The 18241-nt window shown below is 50.3% G+C and overlaps 1 protein-coding gene across 17 annotated transcripts in view; it reads left to right on the forward strand.

Moving 5' to 3' along the window:
- The window catches only part of NCOR2 (nuclear receptor corepressor 2), a 251275-nt gene that overhangs the window by 74376 nt on the left and 158658 nt on the right, over positions 1 to 18241 (forward strand). For all 17 annotated transcript variants that reach the window (XM_054082546.1, XM_054082556.1, XM_054082558.1 and 14 more), the window contains exon 3: positions 13668 to 13795. In XM_054082546.1, coding sequence (XP_053938521.1) covers positions 13668 to 13795 — 128 coding nt within the window. The remainder of the gene's footprint in view (positions 1 to 13667; positions 13796 to 18241) is intronic.

Below are 18241 nucleotides of genomic sequence, written 5' to 3' on the forward strand. Positions count from 1 at the left end.
TGGTCCTCACACCCATGGGAGAGCTCTCCTCCTTTCCAGCAGAGAGACAGAGTGTGAATCCACTGCCTGCCCTTTGCTCAAGACACCTTCCCCTCTCTGATGACATTCCTGGCTGATGGTGGCACTCCTGGGGAGCAAGAAGAAAACCAAGCTGCTGATTCTTTTCCCTTCCCCACTTTTCCACTCACTCCCTTACACTCGACATGTAGTCTTGTCTCCTCTTGGATCAAGGCATGAGCTGGTGGTGTTTTTTTCTTGGCCGTGTTTTGTTGAATGTACTGAGCTGGCACAGGTTAATTCACCCAGATTCAGCCTCTCCTTTCTCTGCCATGTCACTCACATCTCTGCTTGCTCATCCTGGATGGCTGAATGTTTAAGCCCTTAACGGTAAAAACTCTTCTTAGTGGAACAGCTTTAGTCAGCTCAAGCTGCTTAAATGAATCTTGTTAGGTGCTGGAGTGTGGCAGACACTTGCAAGGTTACTCTTTGGAGCCACTTCTTGATGGGTTACAGCAGAGGTGGCCACTGCCAGGAAGGTGCTTGTAACACGAGTTAGCAAGGAGAGCTTATCTTGGGGTTACGTTTCTGACCGTGGCAGCTGTTGAATGGTAAAATTCCTGCTGTGAAGATTTTGACTTGAAGGTCTCAAAATCCATGAAGTGTCATCAAAAGGGGTGAAATTCCCTCATCTGCCCTCTGTGAGGGTTCTCAGCAGAGTGGTGCAGGAAGCATAACTGGAGTTTGGAATTTTGCTTTGAAACAGAGGCTTTTAGGAGGGTACAGGATGAGCTTTTGGCTGCGTTATCTGGCTCAACTAGATCGCTTGGGGCCTGCGTGCTTCTGCACAAAGAAGCTTTTCATCCAGGATATGAGACATGCTGACCTGGTTCAATTTGTGGGAGTTTTGCTTCCATCGGTGTAGGCATGTCTATTTGGGAAGTGGGACAGAATGAAAGCATTTGTCTCAGAGAGAAAATCCTAGTTCTCTTTTCATCAGAAACCTGAGCAGGAGGAGGATGTGACCAGGTAAGGAAGAATCTGCAGCCGTTGCCAAACTGTGGTCTAAAAACAAACCTAAGAAACGTCAATACCCAGCGTGGAGGTGGATTCTAGGAGAGTGCAAAGGCTCCTTTACTTGGGGTGTTGAGCCCTCGTCCCCTGCAAACCGGTGTTGCTTCTCCTTAGTGTTGCAATAGCAGAATGAACCAAGCAGGAGAGTTTGCAAGTCGGTCAGAGCTCTGAGTTCCTCCAGCCTGCCCTGCTCTCTAGCTGGAGTGAATGCTGCTCTTATTTTATTGTATTAATCTTGGAAGAAGTTGCTGGCATTTCTTTCTAGAAGTTATTTCTACAGCCGCATATAATCTTCCGAAGTTACGTGATACCTTGTAGGTGTCTGGGTGCAGGAGAGGTCCGAGCTGAGATTTTTTTTGGATGGAAAGGTGGAAGGCTGCTCTCGGCAGAAGGTGCCAGCCCCACACAAACTGAACGCCCCTTGCCTCTCCTTGGGAGGGTAGGCAGAGCGGTTCTTCAAGCGTGTCCCTGCATGATCTGCTCTGCTGCGCTCAGCTGTCTGCAAACACGTGTCTACTGCTCGGCGGCGCCGTGAGCTGGAACCTGGCCATGGCTCTGGGGCTGGAGCTGAGTTCTGGTGGGATTGCTTGGGAGAGAGGAGAGCCCAGTTGCTTTGAAGTTGCTGTGCTGTTTAGTATTAAAAGTCAGTGGTATTTGCTTGCATGCCTTGGCCAGGTCAGTTTTGTCATGGGGTGTGTTTGCACAGTGAGAGCTTGTTTGGAAGAAAGCAAGAGAGGCCAAAACCAACCCGACAGTAGTATGTCTTGCATCTAATTAGATCTTGGTTCTGGTTTGCTGCGTTCCACGACATCCTTTCCTGAGAACTGGGAATTTGTCAGCCTGGGCATCCTTACCCTGACTGTGGAAACGCCCTAGGTCACCTCCTGGGCGCATGCACAGGGCTGAGCACAGTGGGGCTGCAAATGCTATTATAATATAAATAAATAATCACAGTCCAACTGTGACGGTTGCACCCAGGGAGATGTGGCGCGGCAGGAATACTGAGCTCAGAAATGAGCCGTGACATTATTTTAGGCTTGAAGACACTTTGTGAAAAGTGATTTAAAGGATTGCAGCTGTTCAATTTCACAGATGAGGCAAGTGAGAAGGGATGTTATGGAGGGGCAGAAGGCAGTGGAAGCAGGCTTGGGCGTATTTCTTCTCCCATTGTATAAAAACCCAGAGAGTATCCAACAAAATGGGGAAAAAGATGTGTTTCAAGTGAACGAGCAGGAATGTGCTTTGTACTTATGGACACTCTCTCCAAGCAGTGTGTTCTGAGAATTACTGCTGAGTTTGGAGCTGTCGGGAATGATCTGGTAGCAGTCGAGGGAGGATGTTGTTTGGCTGGTTTCACTCTTAGGTGCCAGCTTTGGGCAGGGCCGTGAACCCATGGGTCTGGTTCAAACTGAGCTCTGATGAGTGATGCAGTGAACAGGCTCTTCTGCAGGGTCAGTTGGTTTCCATCTGTATTGGGGTATCCTCTTCCTCCTCACAGAGAGGTATCTGGTCCCAGCAGTTGCCAGGGAAGTAGGACATGAAAATGGTGTGATGTTTTATAATGACCCTAGATCTAATTCCATCTTACTCAAAAATTACTTATAAAAATGCTTTGACAAATGTGCAGGCTCTTAGAGCGAAGGAGGAGGTTTAGGAAGAAGGTTCTGGTTTGTTTGGCTTAAGGTAAAACGAAAATTGCCAATAATCAACAGTTTCTTCTTAAGAGCACTGCGTGGTTCTTGGCCAAAGTGCAGGGGATGTGCTTTTGTTTTCCACATTAAACAGCTGTGAAGTTGGGGCGCTCAGTTGACTTGTGTCATGTTTGGCTTGGGAACAGAAAAATTGACCGAATGCTCCCTGACCTTTAGCTGAAGGTGAAAAAACCACTTTACTTTCGCCCTTAACCTTCTAATGTGTCCAAAGTTCATGCCTCTCTCAAAGGAAACTTTCTCGTGTGGAGGATATTCCTTTTCAGGCAACCTGCAGCTATTTTCCATGACCAGATCAGCTTCCCTGCTGAGTGCAGGTCCTTCATTCCCTGAGGATAGAAGGGTTCCCCTCTTGTCCTGCCCTGTTTCCTGCTGTGCCCTCCTTGCCAGTCATCCTTCTGCTAGAACTCTGGTATTTCAGTGCTGTGGGAATGATGCGGCTTCGGATGCCAGCTGGGCTTTGCAGGAGGGTGGTGTGGGCTGCAGGAGAGGCTGGGGGTCTCCTCGTGTGCTGGCCTCTGTGTCAAAACAGCTGCTGCTTTTGGGGTGCTTTTACTGTATTTGTCAACTAGAGATATTAAATCAGTTTAGGGTTTGGTGGGATCGGGTGTGTGCACGTGCGTATGGAATTGGTGCTCTGTCACCTGAGTCCCCACCAGGGGAGCACCATCTCCTTCCTGTAAAACACGAGGTGCTCGGCACACCTCCTGTGTGCTCTTTGGCCCTGATGCTCACTCCCTGCTCGGCTGAGATAGCAAAGTGAGCTTAACCCCTCTGCTCCAGCTTTGAGACCTTTCTGTCCCATCCTGTGCCACCTCTTCTGTCTGAGAGCAGGCTCTCTATTCCCTCATTAATCTTTGTGTTTGCAAACCAGCACTCGGGCAGGAGCAATCCAGGCAGATCGCTCAGGTTCTTGGCCCATGATGAATACTTCCTTGTCTGTCTGAACCAGAGATGAGAGGCTGGTGCAAACTGGTGTGTTGATTTGGTGTCCTAGCCAAATGGTAGCCTGGAGGGAATTGGGTCCCTTCCCTGGCCAGACTCCTCCTCCCAGCAGGGCAAGTTAAAAAAAGGTGCTGTAAGGAGATGCATGCTCCCGAGGCGGCAGGAGCTGGCTCCTTTCCACAGTGACATGAGCAGCGTGGCAAAGCGACTCCAGGTAAGCCTGCAGAGAGGCACTGTGTTTTGCATTGCATCCGCAAGGTGCCTTTGCTGCTGTGTTGGTTTTCCTTGGAGTAGTTATTCACACTTTTATCTGCTGGAAGCAAAATGTTAGCCTGTGTCAGTGCTCCAGGAACTTGCAGAGCGGAAGAGTTTACCGTGCAAAATGCTAAAATCCCCCAGGCTGTGAAGAGCCTTCTCCAGCTGCCTCTGAGTGCAAAGAGAAGCCTCCTGCTGCCAGCTGTGCAGCTGAGCGGGGCTGGGGGTGGGGGGGGAGGTGGTTGTGCCAGAGTTGCGTCCTGAATTCTGCCTGCTGGGCTCCAGCTAATATTTTAAGGAATGACTTGAAAATCAAAAGCATACCTTGGAAGTACTGACTCTGATCGAGTCTGTCGCAAGAGCTCGGTGTGATCTCTCTTGAAGTACCTTGAGGTTGCCAGTGAAGGATTGCGTGAGCTCTGAGCAGCTCAGTGGTGGATTTGGGAAAATAGGCTTTCTGCTGTGGGACTGGGAGAGCATGGAGGTGAAGGAACAGGACACCTAATTCCCTGCCCTGGGGTCTCTCTCCCATTGCCAGGAAGTAGTTGGCTTATAGCAGTTTGTACTTAAAGCTCATTTTCACTAGGATACAACCTTTATACAAAACAGTTCTTTTCTTCAAGCTACTGTAAACTTCTGTGGTTGCTCCCTAATCTGCTTTCTGGACACGATTCGATGGAGAGGGTGATGCTTTGCTTTTGGTTGCTCTCCAGATTGTGTATCCAGAGGGGAAGAAAGAACTTTTTCTGTATATGTGGTTTGGCGATGATAGAGACCCACTAAAGCCACTTCTGGAGACACAAAGCGATTGCCTCTCTGCTGGCTGACTCTGCTTGTGTTGCCCCATCAGGCCCTGGAGACACCTTTTGCTCATTGTCGCTGTCACCACATTTATACAAAATAGTGAGTAAGTCAAGTTCTTTGACCTGAAGGATTTTCTGTGGAGGTATAAGGAAGTGAAGGAGAGTGCTGAACAGAGATGTGGGAAGGTGAAAGGCTCTTAAGTGGACCTGTCTGTAGTTATGGTGGGGGACCGCACTGCAGAACACGATGAGGAGTAAAATGACCTGGTTTTATTAAGGTAGAGGTTTTGGGTTTGTTGTTTGAATAGAGCTGCTCCCCCAGCATGGGTGTCCATGGCCACAAGTGACTTCAGGAAGCAGAGCACCAGGTGTAGGGAATGGAGGGCGGGCAGACGGGTCATCCCCAGCTCAAAGGCGCCCGGGTGCAACTGGGACAAAACTCTTGTCATGGAGAAAGACTCAAAAGCAGCACTGTAAGGGATGTGGTGCTGTTCTGCGGCACCTCTGGCTGGCCGGGAGCAGGCTGGCAGCTGGCTCCAGCACCTGGCACTGGTCAGATGACTGGGAGGCCACAACAGCTGAGAGCTCCTCACACCAAGACGTGACTACTTCTCCCTGAATGGCACATTCAGATGGGAGAGCTGAAGGCTGGTGACAGCCCTGGTTCACTGGAGAGGTGGAAGAGAGGGCGTAGGGAAGGATGCATTTCTGTGCAGCTGGTACAGACATTAATGGTGCTGGCAGCAGCCCTGGCCTCAGTGCAGGGATGGCAGAAGAAATCAATGCCTTCCAAGAAGAGGCCACGTGCGGTGCAGTCACCTCCTAAAACAAAAGGCCAAGTCAGCAGCTTCTGAGAGATGGATGGCAGCGAGACTGTGTTGGAACAATAAGGGCATTTGTCTTTTCAGCACATGTTCTATCCCCGTAGGTAAGATAAAAATGTGTGTATTCAGCCAGGTTTTTATTACTGGCCTTATCTTCAACAGTAGAGCTGATTGTGGAGGAGTTGTTGTTTGTTATATGTTTTTTTTCCTTCAATCTGCAGTGAGCTCCTCCCAGGGTTTGGGAAGGAAGTTGGGCAGACAGCAGTGTACTTGTGGACAACCTGTTTTGATCAATAACCACCTCCTCTGCACTTCGGTGGAGGTTTTCAGTAGTGGAGGGTGGCTCTTCGCTGGGAGGCTGAGGGGCTGTGTGCCATGCTGGTCCCTTTGCAGCCCATGCAGTGTCTGGAGCTCATGCAGCGACAACTCTGCTGCTCCCCAGTTCCTCACAAACCTTCCCTCTTCTCTTACCTGAACCAGCTTGGGAAAAAAAAATATTTTCTCTTGGCAAAGGCTAAAAAGTGCATTTCTCGGTCTGATGAGCAACTGCTGCACTGCCAGTGCCAAGGGGTATCCAGGCACCGGAGAGCTTTCCCTTTTATTGCTAAAATAGGTCACGCTTGCTGCTGGCGGAAAGAGGTTTAAATAAAGCAACTTGTTTTTTCAAAGTTCAGGGTGTGCAGAGCAGGGGTGAAGGGCATCCCCTGTCTGTGGCAAAGCTGCTGGAGCAGTGACTGTGCTGCTTTGGCCACTCTGCCTTGGACTGGCGAGCTGCTCTGCCTGGCTTGCAGGTGGCACCAACTGCTAGCCCGGCCTCCTGTGCCGCATCGAGGGGCTTGGGCTGCAGCTGGTTGCATAAACTAATTGCTGAACTCTCTGAGGCCAGCTATTAACTTGCAGATTTCAAGTTGGGATATGCCACTCCATGCTGGCTGCGTGTTCCCAGGGGTTTGGGAAGCTCAACATGCCATGAGCTTCCAGGGTGGCTTTGCTGTCTGAGATTGTATAATCACGTCCTGGCCACCACATTTGGCCACTGTGACATGCGTGTCCCCTCCGGCCATCCTCATCTGGTAGATCACTCTAGGCTTCAGAAGCTCAGGAAGTTCTCTGATTTGGGGAAAAACCAGCAGAAATGCAGGACGAGAAGAGGGATGTGCTGGCACTGCTCTGGGCAGTGCTGTTGGCAGCTACTCTCGCCTCTCCTCGTCTGTTGGGAAATACCAGTGGAAACCAGGGCACCTGGGATGAAGGTGAGGCATGGGATGGACCAGATCCCCCAGAACCAGCGGGGTGTTGTGGACGATGAGGAGTGCGGAGCAGGCAAGGCAGCGGCTGTGAAGTGCGCAGCTCTGGTTCTGTGTGCCAGCAGCACCATGGTTTTTGGGGCACCAGCCCTGGTGCCCTCACCCTGCGGAGTTCCCAGCACATGTGCTGCTCACGAACAGCAGGAATGGGCCAGGCATCTTCTTCTGAAATTAGATAAGGGGTAATTCATATATAGGGAAATAAATAGGGATGTTTTGGCATTGTCTTTTGCTCAGTATTCGGACCACGCCATTATTAATCGGCCTCATTTAGGCTAAACACTTGGGAGTGCTTCAGCGGAAATAGCACGTCGTTAAGAAATAAAATTATTCTCAAGACAACACCGGGTGAGCTTGGAAAGAACAGCCCACACTATAATCCTTGGTGGAGGTGGCAAGGAGCTGGGATTTGCTCCTTGATGAGTGTGTGTAGTGCCCTGGCCTGTTTGCCTGCCTGCGAAAAGTGACGAGGATGGTGTGGGGCAGCAGCTCGTAGCTGGGTGAGGGCGCCTGCGCCTCGTGCCGTGATTACAGGCGCCAGTGCCACCCTCCGCCGGCTCAGCTGGCGGATGTGGTGGCTGACCCGGGGACCGTTCCTCCTCAGCATCGCTGTGGAACAAGAGCCGGTGGTTTTTATGCGAAGCCGTCTGTGCACCGAAACTCGGTGGGGAGCTCCTGCTTGCTTTCTCAGCTGAAGCCGTGGTAAGCAGCGGGGGACAGGTCTAACACTTGGGGCTGCTGGAGCCGTGCTGCTGGTGCTCTTCTGGTTGCACTCTAGCTCTCCCTGGTTTTGCTCCGGTTCTGTTTTCCAAGGAAGCCAGAAGCACTGGGTGTTTGCGCTTGTTCTGTTGGTGGGAGGAAGAGGGGAGGAGCAGTTTGCTGTTCTGTTGCAAGATCAGCTCCAGGCTTCCTTCTTGCAGGCCTCCTGTCTCCGGGGTCTTCTCCTGTGGGCTAATTCTTGCAGCCAAGGGGATACCATCTGGATGGAGCAGTCAGTAGATGCCTTTGTCTGTATGGATGTGCTCTACACCGGAGCTGGGAGGCAGGGTCAGAGCTGCTGTTGGCCATGGCCCAGCATTGTCTGGCTCGGCGCACTGCGGGTCAGTGCCTGCGGGTACTTCCAGCATCGCTTTCAAAGCCCCCTTTCTTCCTCCTTGTTGGAGTTCAGGCAACTCGGACCCCGGGCAGCTGCGAGCAGGGGAAGAAGAAGTGGAGCACAGCAGCAAGTGCACGCATTCAAAACAGAAAGCGAGAGGGGCAGAAAGGCTGCGTGGCTGCATGCAGTTATTAGTTCAGAGTGTGGGTTATCGTGAGGTCATGGGACAGTGCAGAAGGTTTCGCTGGAGGCGTTATGGTAGAGGAGGCAGCAGGTGGAAAGCTTTAAAAAAATGTAGAAAAAGGGGAAAAAATAAAAGCTGCTTCTTTTTTTTTTTCTCTTTTATTTTTTCCTTCCACAGAGCTGTCTCGGGGTTTGTATTGCCAAAGGCTTTTCTGTAATATTGCATTCAGTCTCCTGGCTTTCGACAGTTTGATTAGCGTGTCTGAATGAGCCTGATGGGCTCGGGTTATTTAGGGTCAGAGGATTTTCCAGGAAGGGGAGGGAGATGGTGCTCTCGGCACTCTCAAATCAAGTAATAACAGAAAGAGACCTTGAGACTGGGAGTGCTTTCACCGGCACCCCCGGGCAGGGCAGCGCAGACATGTCCAGCCTTCCTCACTGGCGGTGAAGGACGCTTTCGGCACCTCTGGCTGGGCCCAAGTACCTCTTCAGTCTGCTGCATGAAGAAGTGCGTTTTAATGAGGGTGCTTTTGGCTCTTGAGCATTTTATTTGTCTAAACGTTGGCCTTGTGCTGCGTCGCTCTGCCGGGGTGATTTATTGCACTGTAGACACTGGCGGTGTCCGCCTTTGGTGATGCTGTTAGTGCTGGCTCAGCCCAGTCAGCAGCTTCTTGTGCTGTGGGGCCAGGAGCTGCTCAGAAGGACCCTCTGGTGGAGCCAGCTCTCATCAGGGCAGGTTTCTGGCTGTATTTAGGCAGAAAGCAGCTGCATTTCAGTCATTTTCCCCTCAAGAACCTTCTTTTACCAGTTGCCACAGCAGGGAGCGGTCATGAGGTCTGTCTACAGCATCGCCCATGTCAGGCTTTTGACTGAGACACATTTGACGTTTCAGAGGAGAGTCGGAGAGGGAGTCCCACCGCTGTGAAAGGCTGGGGGTTTGCAGCCTTCATGTGGGATGCTGACGTCTGCCTGGGGCACTTGTGGCTCCAGCTGACTGCTGAATTGCAGGGTATGTGATGCTGTGGGCACCTGGAATCATCTGCTGCAGGGAGCTGTGGTTCTGGTGGTGGTACCAGCAGCTGTTTATGCTCCCCATCGCCTGCCTCCTTAGCAGCACCCACATGGCCCCATATACCTGTCCCTTCTGCTTGCAGCCCCTTCCCAGCGGAACACTTGGAGCAGGGCAGGGCAACGTGAGGCAGAGCTTCCTCAACCCTGAAGAGCTTGCTCCCTGTTTTGATTTAATTTGGGTGATCTGCTCAGGAGCTGGTGCGGGAACATAATTCACAGCTGAGTAAAGTAGATTTTCCTTGTTGTTTTTCTAATTTTAGTTAGGTGGCTTCATGTTAAGCTTTGGAGGTGTAGCTGGCTGGTTTGGAAGTGTCTTTCTTGCATGCAGGGCTGGTGATCTGGGCCAGGGCAGCTCTACCCAGCATGGTGTCACACGAGGAGGCTTGTCAGGGACAAGTGGTGCATTTCTGGGGCTGGAAGACAGAGGTGACCCAGCCTCTTCACCGCACGTAGATGTCAAGCTGCTCCCAACAACAAGAAACCAGCCTTCCTCTCCTGGCTAAGTGACTTCCATGGTTTTCCAGGTCTGCTCTTGATCTGGGCCCACTGCTGCCCCTGAGCATTGGTAGGTGGGTGTCCCAGGAGGCACCAGAGCAAGGATGTGCTGGGTCGTGCAAGGGCACAAGTGTCCGTGCTGGAGGACAGGATCCCCCTACTAGTGCTCCACAGTAAAGGTGTTTTGGGGGGATCTGTCTATGTCATGTGGATTTGCTTCTGTGAGAGAGGACGGACACTGCAGGGACTGTCCTGAATAAAGCACTACTTTCGTGGCTGGCAGAGAGCTGCTCCAGAGAGGTGTGTGTGGGACGGGAGGGTGTAACCCTGACCACAGCAGCTCAGCTCCTACATCACGGGGCCGGTTCTCAAACCGTCTGTGGCTCTAGACTGCACAGTCTAGAGAGCGGAAACTCTGGCTTGTTTGTTTATAGTCTGTCCACGTGGTTAGAGGGGACCCAGTTCCTTTCACCCAGGGTTATATTTTGGGAAGCTGCTGTTTTATCAGGAGAGTGATAAGATCTTGACGTTGAGACTTGCAAAGTGATTTTGGTTGCTTTGCTTTGGTTTTGTTTGGGAAACATTTCCTTTCTTTCGCCTAAGGGAAGGACCTTAACTCTGTCAACAGCAGTGGAAAAGATGTTCATCTTCTCTTTGTGTCTCTTGTTCATCTTCTCTTTGCATCTCTTCCTGCCCTTCCACCCCTGCTACCTGTTGATGTGCCAGAGCCCCTGACTACCCATGGCCTTTCTGTTTCCGTGATTTCTATTTCATGGCATTTGCTGAATTCATTAAATTCTGAAAAACTTTCACAAAGTACCTCTGTGTGTGAGCACCTGAACAACAAGAAACAACAGGAAGGTTGGTGTAAAGGGAACAAAGTCCTGGCAGGAGACAATGGGAGAATTGAGGGACTTGGAGGAGGTGTTCCAACATGTCAACAACTGGGGGTGTGTGGGTGGAGGGTTTGCAGAGGGCAGAAGAGATGTAAAGAGGGGGAGAGAATGAGAAAAAAGTAGAATTGAGTATAATCCAGCATAACAATGAAGAGGAAAAGGAGCAACATGTAGCTTGGAGCTGCAGAACTTTGTAGTTTTATTTCAGGTGTCTTACAGCTGCCCTTGAGCAGGTGCCAAGGCTGAGCTAGAAATTTTAGGTCGGAATGGGGACTAAATCACATTTGTGTTGTGTGCTTCAGTGGTGGGGAACTCATGTAGCACCCACTGGATGCTGCTCGCTTGTCTTTGCCTGCGTGTGGAAGGTGCAGCCAGGGGCCTCCCAGCCCACATCTTTGAAACGCTGCTAAACAAAAGCGCAGCCTCTTCTGAAGGCAGCTCATAGACCTTTCCAACATTTGCATCTTGAAAAACACAGTCAGAGCTTGCAGTGCCATTTACTGTAGTAACTTTCTGAGCAATTAAACCACCTACATCCTGCCAGGTCTCCCGCGGTTCCTTTGACAGTTCAGCACAGGGCACAGAAACTTGTCAATTTTCATCCTCCTCACTAATTTTTGGGTTGTGTTTTCTGGTAAAACCGAACGTTGATGTGAGCAAAGCGGAGCAGGTCACAGCGAGCTGGGTGGTATCTGGAAAAGTAGGAGCTGGTGCTTACCAGCCCTGCCCTCGGCAGGGAAGCCGGAGAGGCGCGTCTGCCATCCCATCCTCAAGCTGACGGCCCTGTGTAACGAGCTTCCCTGTCACTTCAGGCCATGCCAGCTCTGAGCTCCACCACTGATTTTCTGATGGAGGAAAAGGCAAAGCTCAGCCGAGTGTGGGCAGGGGGGAAAGGAAAAACAGATGGTTCTTGGGACATGCAAGAGCCTTTTTTTTTTCTCAAGGGCACAGCCTTCAAGCCTCCCAGACGAGTAATTCTTGTTTCTACGCCCACAGAGGGTGCTGATCCTCGTTGTGGGCCTATTGGTGTATCTTCCCAGACATGGTGTGTTTGTTTTGTAGGTGGATGTCACAAGCTGCATCACGCTTTCTTTTCTTTTTTTTTTTTGTAAGTTAAAACCAGGATGAGTGCAAACAGGAAAGTCATTTTTGGGGCTGTAAGAGCTAACGGGCTACTTGACTTCAGTTGTCTGTGTTTGTCCCATCTGTGGTTGGACTGATGGCATAGTCTGTCCTGCAGCTCCCCGTGGCTTTGTAGAGCTAAAGGAAAAGCAGCATCACGGGGTAGCATTCCCCCTTGACGCTTGGATTGGCAGCAGAAGTGGAGCACCCCTGTGAGGATGAGTAGATGCTGTCCCAGTGATGCTCTCTGTATACCATAAGAACCTGTCTGAAGACACCCCTCGCCCTCCAAGCTGAGGTCTGAAATGGCCAGGCAGGAGGTGGAGACCTGGCGTTTGGGGCTGGCAGAGGCCCTGGTCCCTGGTGTTTCTCAAGATTGGTTAGAGCAGCAAAGGAGCAGCCCCACACTAACGCCTGATTCTGGGAATGAAGCAGATTCCAAAAACTGCTGCACGTTCTTGGTACGAGGAGAACCAATGGCCATCAGGCACCACCTTCCTCCTCTTATTTGGCCCTTTCAGCTTTTATGTGAGAGAGGCTGAACGTGAGGTACGGGATCTGCTTTTCTCAGCCCCCCTGCACCAGTGCTTACAATTTCTGTTTTTCTTCCTGGCTTTCTGGAAAGCTGCAACACAAACACGTTTTACTCTCTGGTAGCCAAAGATGCAACATCTTTGCTTTGATACTCTCTTCTGCTCTGCAGCCGACTGGAGGAGAGCGCGGCATTGAGTGCTGGGCTGCTCTGTTCCCTTATGGCTTGGGTGAGGGGGTCTCTAGGAGCAGGCTGTTGCCATTTAAGCTCCCGCATCCTTTGCCTGCCGTGCACCTTGCTGGGGCGCTTCTCCAGCTTCCCTAGTACTGGAACACGTCGGTCTTCACTGCGGCAGAATGAATCTTTTCTGTTGCAAGTGTTTAGGGCTGAGAGTGCCCTCCCTCCCCACCAACTGCATGCGCTTGGTATTTAATTCATTGATTATTTTTTTAGACTGAAATTTCTTTTTCCTTCTTGAGGGAGTTAGAGCTTTTTTTTGTTCCAATTGAGAACTGTTCAAATTAGATTCCCAGGTGGGACTGGTTCTTCTAATGTAATCGTGTGTCAGTGTTACCAGGGATATTCTGTGGCAGGGCTTTCTATGCCATTGCTGAAGGTCTCAGTTAATTAGATGATTAGTCTTCTGGTCAAGTATCTATCTGCAAATGAAAAATAGCAGTTGAATGTAGCTGCTAAAATACTATTGCTAGAAGGAGTCTGTGGTACAGAGCAGGAGGGCTTCTTATTTAATTAAAATCAGGAACATGCTGTACTGTACTCTCCAAGGGTCAGGGAACAAAAGGGATGTACACATAATAAGGAGCGAACTGTCCTTTCAAACCCCTTGAGCTCAGTCCAGGGGAGCTGGGTTTAAAGGGATGCTCTCAAGATAACACTTGTGATTTCTTTTCTTTTTTTTTTTCTTATTGTCTTTTTTCTTTCTTCATACCGCTGTGTGCGTTATTGAAGCAGAAAGTATCCTGTGACTTTGCATTTTCTTCTTACTTGTTCTTCCTTTTGGATTTGAAGTTGTCATCAAGACTGCTTGGATGCTAAAAACCCCTGCGTGCGCACTTGGCACCTGGGTTGCTTGCTGGGGTCCCAGAGCCAGCCTGCGAGCAGCTCCAGTAAGAGGCTGGAGGCAGGTTGGACCCCTGGGGCTGACTGCCACCCCAGCGTGTTGTGGGACTGGGGGTTACTGGGAACTCTTTTTGAGGGGGGAAGCACTGAGCTGTGTGGTCCAGCACCTGGCCCTTCAAAGGAAAAGTATAAGTATCGTTTCTTTGGCATTGCTCTGGTTCACTACATGCTTGAAAATGCCAGCAGCCTAACGAGCTCTTCTGTGTTTGTTTCTGCAGGACGTTGCGCTGTTGGAGTACCAGCATCATTCCAGGGATTTCACTTCCCACCTCCCGCCAGGGTCAATCATGCAGCCGCAGCGGCGGAGGCCGTCCTTGCTCTCCGAGTTCCAGCCGGGCAATGAAAGGTACTGGCTCCCTGCCTTCCCCTGGCCATCGGCATCCCAGTGACCTTCGAGTATTTTGCGCAGTGCTGTGATGCACAGCTGGGCTCTCAGACCTGGGCAGTGTCGCGCTGTGTATCGCCGCTGGCTGTGCTTGGTCTCTGTGCTGGTCTTAGCTTCTCTGGAGAATGCACGTGGCACCTCTGCTTTCTGGTTTCTTCCCTTGGACTGCCATGCATTTTAAAGACGTCTTAAAACCACCAAGCAACAAGAAATCCCACCCCCTCACCTCTGTGAAGCTACGCATCACTGGGGCTGTTTGTGTTGGCTTTCTTCAGTACAGAAAATAAAGCTGTGTGGTTGGGTTTGATCTGTGGCTCCTGAGGCTGAAGGGAGGAGCGAGAGGAGCTCATTTCCACTGTGCATCTCCTCTTCCTCTTCTGCTCGTCTTCCTCCCTGCTTTCATTATTTGTGTTTCTCTTCCTGCATTCCCCTCACAACTTTCTCCCAGCTGCTTTTTTCCTGCCTGCTCCCTTTGCAGCTCTCCCTGTGTCCCTGTTTTCTTTCGCAGCCTCCCATGGGAGGCTGGCAGTGGTTTTGGATGCTACTCAGGCAAGCGCCGTGTGGCAATGCTGTAGATGCTTTAACCGCAGGAGCTGAGCTGTTCGGAAGGCCATCACTCTCTTTCTCTGTTTCATCTCAAACACTGCTCTCTCACAGTTTCTCTTCTGCATTTGGTGCTCAGTGGTTTTGGAAAAAACTGGCCCGGAAGGGAAAGAGCAGCCTTGCTATAGCAGATTTATGCAAAGCATTTTTTTTAATGCTTAGTCCTTAGTCAGGTCAAGAATAAAACCAGTGCAGAGTCAGAGATGAATCTATTCTCTAAAATTATAAATGTTAGGGGAGAGGAGAAAGGCTGCAGGGTGGTGGATACATAAGGGCGTAGATGCAGACACCACTCTCTTTCTAGTGATATGTGTTCAGTTCGGTGCTCAGCAAAAACAAACCCTTGAGAACTTGGAGACAAAAAGCAGTGTCTGAAGTTAGTTTTCATCTGCCCCCCCGGGCAGATTGTGCCTGTGGCACCTGCATGTATGAAGTGCAGTGTCACTTGTGATGACTCGTGGTTTATTGTAGCGAGTTACATTGCCATGGCTTGCCTTGATTTCCCGGGGCTTTGGTTTCTTCGCATAGAGAAACACGGTTAAGTTGGAAGTGGGTCACATTCAGCTAAATTTGGGGAAGATGGGCAAAGAGGACCCGGCAACATGCTCACGCTTGTTGTTGTTTTTCACACTACTTATGGTTTGCAAAATGCAGAACCAGTTCTGTTCTCCAGTCAAGTGAAGATTTCAAGGTCTGAAAGTGCTGTTTAAAAAAAAACTTAACTGTGTTCTTCCATGTAACTAAAAAACCGACTGCAGGCCTTGGTGTCTGCTGTGCCGCACACCCGATCTGGTGTGGTCATCCAAGCAGCTCGCTTCAGCCTACAAATCTTTCAAACTCTCCCGAGTTATTTTTGTGTTGACAGTCACATGAATGTGGGTAAATATTTGTGAGTTGACAATCACGTGAATGTGGGTAAGTGTTTATCGAGGTTGCCAGGTCTAGATACACATCCAAATGGTTATCATGGCAACTCCAGCATTCTCAGGCTGAGCCGTGAAGTTTTCTCATGCTGTAAAAAGAAACTTTTTTTATAACAGACTCAACTTACATTTCATCCTTTCTCTTTGTAAAATCCAAAGAGTTGAACTTCTGCAATAATTATATTGGGTAGTAAAGCTGAAAATACCACTTAAATTTAGGTCACTTGGCATCTTGTGCCAAAATGCTGGGATACCGACTCAGTAGAAAAGAAAATGTTGGTTATCTGGGGATGCAGGATGGGGGTCTGCAGAAATGTTCAGCCCAACGTGATTGATTATTGAAGACATTCGGACTGGGTGCACCGGGGTTGGGGAATGTTAGTCCATTTTGCAAAGCCAGCTGCTGCCTCTCTGCATCTTTAAGCGCTACGCTTCAAAAACCGTCCCATGGGGCTTTGCTTTTTCACCTTGTGTGTGAGGATCTGCTCTGAAGCAGCATCCGGTGTGATGTAAATGGAACCCTTTGGTGTTTGATTGATTGTCTGAAAGTTCCTCAGGTGGTCATGGTTAAGATCCTGGAGCTTTTGGAGCTGGTTGGGTTGGCCATTGATCTCCACCTCAAAAACCAGCACTGGCTCTGCCTGTTGTGGTATAAAGCCTGAACAGGGGAGAGTGGCAAAAGCATCCTTCTCCGCAGCTGAGTCCCCTTGGCAGGTTCATGCCAGGCGCATCTGTAAGCACTTTGGCTTTGTTTCTGGGCTGGGATTGATGGGTTTGAGCGGAGGCAGCTGGCTCTCAGCGTGAGAGGCAGGGGAGGGGGAACAACAAAAGGCAAACAAGTAATGTCTGCAACATGGGTGTGGTGGTGGGGTAAATAGAGGGAAGCAAAGGGATGTGCTTTGTCTGAAAGGAAGACCCTCTCCTTGGTTCCCTGCCTGATACCCCACCTGCTACACAGTGGTGGTGGGCTTGAGGCATTTCTCCTCTTGAAGGAAGTGTCCAAGGGCAGGGGGGAACTTTTCCAATCCCCCATTGCTTCCGATGTGCAGAGGAAGCAGTGTGTTTGCTCATGGTCGCGGTGGCTGATGCTTTTCCAGGATGGTTCCTCTCCTTAAAGAAATAAATCTGTGGTTCTGGTGCAAGTGGAAGGTGGCAGATGAGCAGCGCTGTAGGTCAATGTGCACGTGCCCAGATGGACATGCCTGCCCAGCTTTGCGCTGATCCAGAGCAGTGCCTGCTGGTTTAGCCCGTGGGCTACTTGGTTCTGGTTCTGTCTGCCCAGTGGGTGGCTGCTGATCACCCTCCTCTCCTGGAAACCGCAGGAGTTCACTTTATCTTGTGCTTTACCCTGTGGTTTGGGGTTTGTCCCCAGCTGAGCTTTGCCTTCACCTTGGGCAGATCTCTAAAGCCTCTGCAAGCTGTCTTTGCGTGTGGGGTTTGAGGCATGGATGATTTAAATCCTCCAGAGATCATCTTGGGCTTACTTCAGTGGTCTTCCTACACGTTTCTCTGTCTCTCCTGGCTGCAGTGTTGCTGTAGCCACTGGGGTGGTGGTTTCTTGTGGTCCAGCGGAAAGGGAACAAACAGTGAAGCATTTCACCATGGGCACAGTGTTTTAAGTATGAGTCAGGTGTTGGTGGAAAAAAAGCTGTTGAGTGGTAGCTTGCTGGAAGGAGTGGGGTGCTGAGATGATCCTATGTTTTGGGGCTGCCTGAGCAAGAAGCTTGTTGAATGTCAGGCTCGGGCAGCTGGATGTCTCCACAGTGGAGCCTGGTGGCTCAGGCAGGATGGGGAGAACCAGTTCCTAAAGTGTCACACCATCATGGGCTCTCCTCCCTGGGGGCTCACTTGCCTGCTGCTTCTCCTGCATCCCACCCTGAGCAGCACAGGAAGTGCTGAGGATTTGCTGCAGACTGGCCTTCTCCAAGTACATTAGTCTTGGGAGTCATCATCATTCCTGGGCGGATTGGGTAGAGGCTTGAAATTGCCATGCAGCAATTCTGGCTTGGAAGAATGATGGAAAACTTAAAACCACTTTGAATTTGTCACTATGGGGAAAGTTGGCTCTGTCTTTGCAGGGATGTGCTGCTTTCTCTCCTTGATGGATTCTTTTGGTAGCAGGTTTTTTCTTGGAAGGATCCACAGACTTCCCTTTAGCTTGCTCGGTTGGCTGTGCCAACTGGACTGCAGGAGCGAAGAGAAGTATTTCAGGATCTGCTGTTGGTACAAGCCGTACCGTGAATACCAGCAGAGGAATGTCCTGGCAAGGTGACAAGGATTAGGGTTTTTTTCTCTTCTAAATATATTTTTGTCCGCAAAAGAAGTGAGAAAAACTGTGCTGAGCGTTAAGTGGCAGGTGCCAGTGGGACAAGGTCTGAAAAATCGAGGAACTGCATTTTTTTACTTTCAATATGCGTTACAATTTTAGACCAAGGTGTTCTGTATTAACACCGGAATGCTGGGGTGGATAATGGCTTCTCTGGCAGAAAATATGGCTGTACATTACCGGTGTGCGTGTTAACACAGTTATTCCACCTTTCTCCAGAATAAGATGAGTCACTGTTTTCACAGGAGGTGATTTCCCCAGTTCACGGAGCCTTTCTGCTTAGCAGTCATGAGGAGCTTGCAGAGTTTGCTGGTGTTGATCCAAGTCTGACATTTAGGATCCGTGGAGCAGCTGCTGTGTTTCTGCAGCCATCCGAGATAGCCATGTGCAATATAGCATGCGAGCAGGCCTAATTACTGTGCTTAGCGAATGTGATTAATCCTTCTGGCTGAGGAGCCCAGGGAGCAGTGGGAAGCCAGGGCGGTGTGCGTGGCCGCTGGAAATCGCGTGCAGCTCTCGGTCTTCATCTGTGCTGGGCCAAATGGCACCAACTGC

The sequence above is a fragment of the Cuculus canorus genome, chromosome 17 (assembly GCF_017976375.1).
Source record: "Cuculus canorus isolate bCucCan1 chromosome 17, bCucCan1.pri, whole genome shotgun sequence".
NCBI classification, from domain to species: domain Eukaryota; kingdom Metazoa; phylum Chordata; class Aves; order Cuculiformes; family Cuculidae; genus Cuculus; species Cuculus canorus.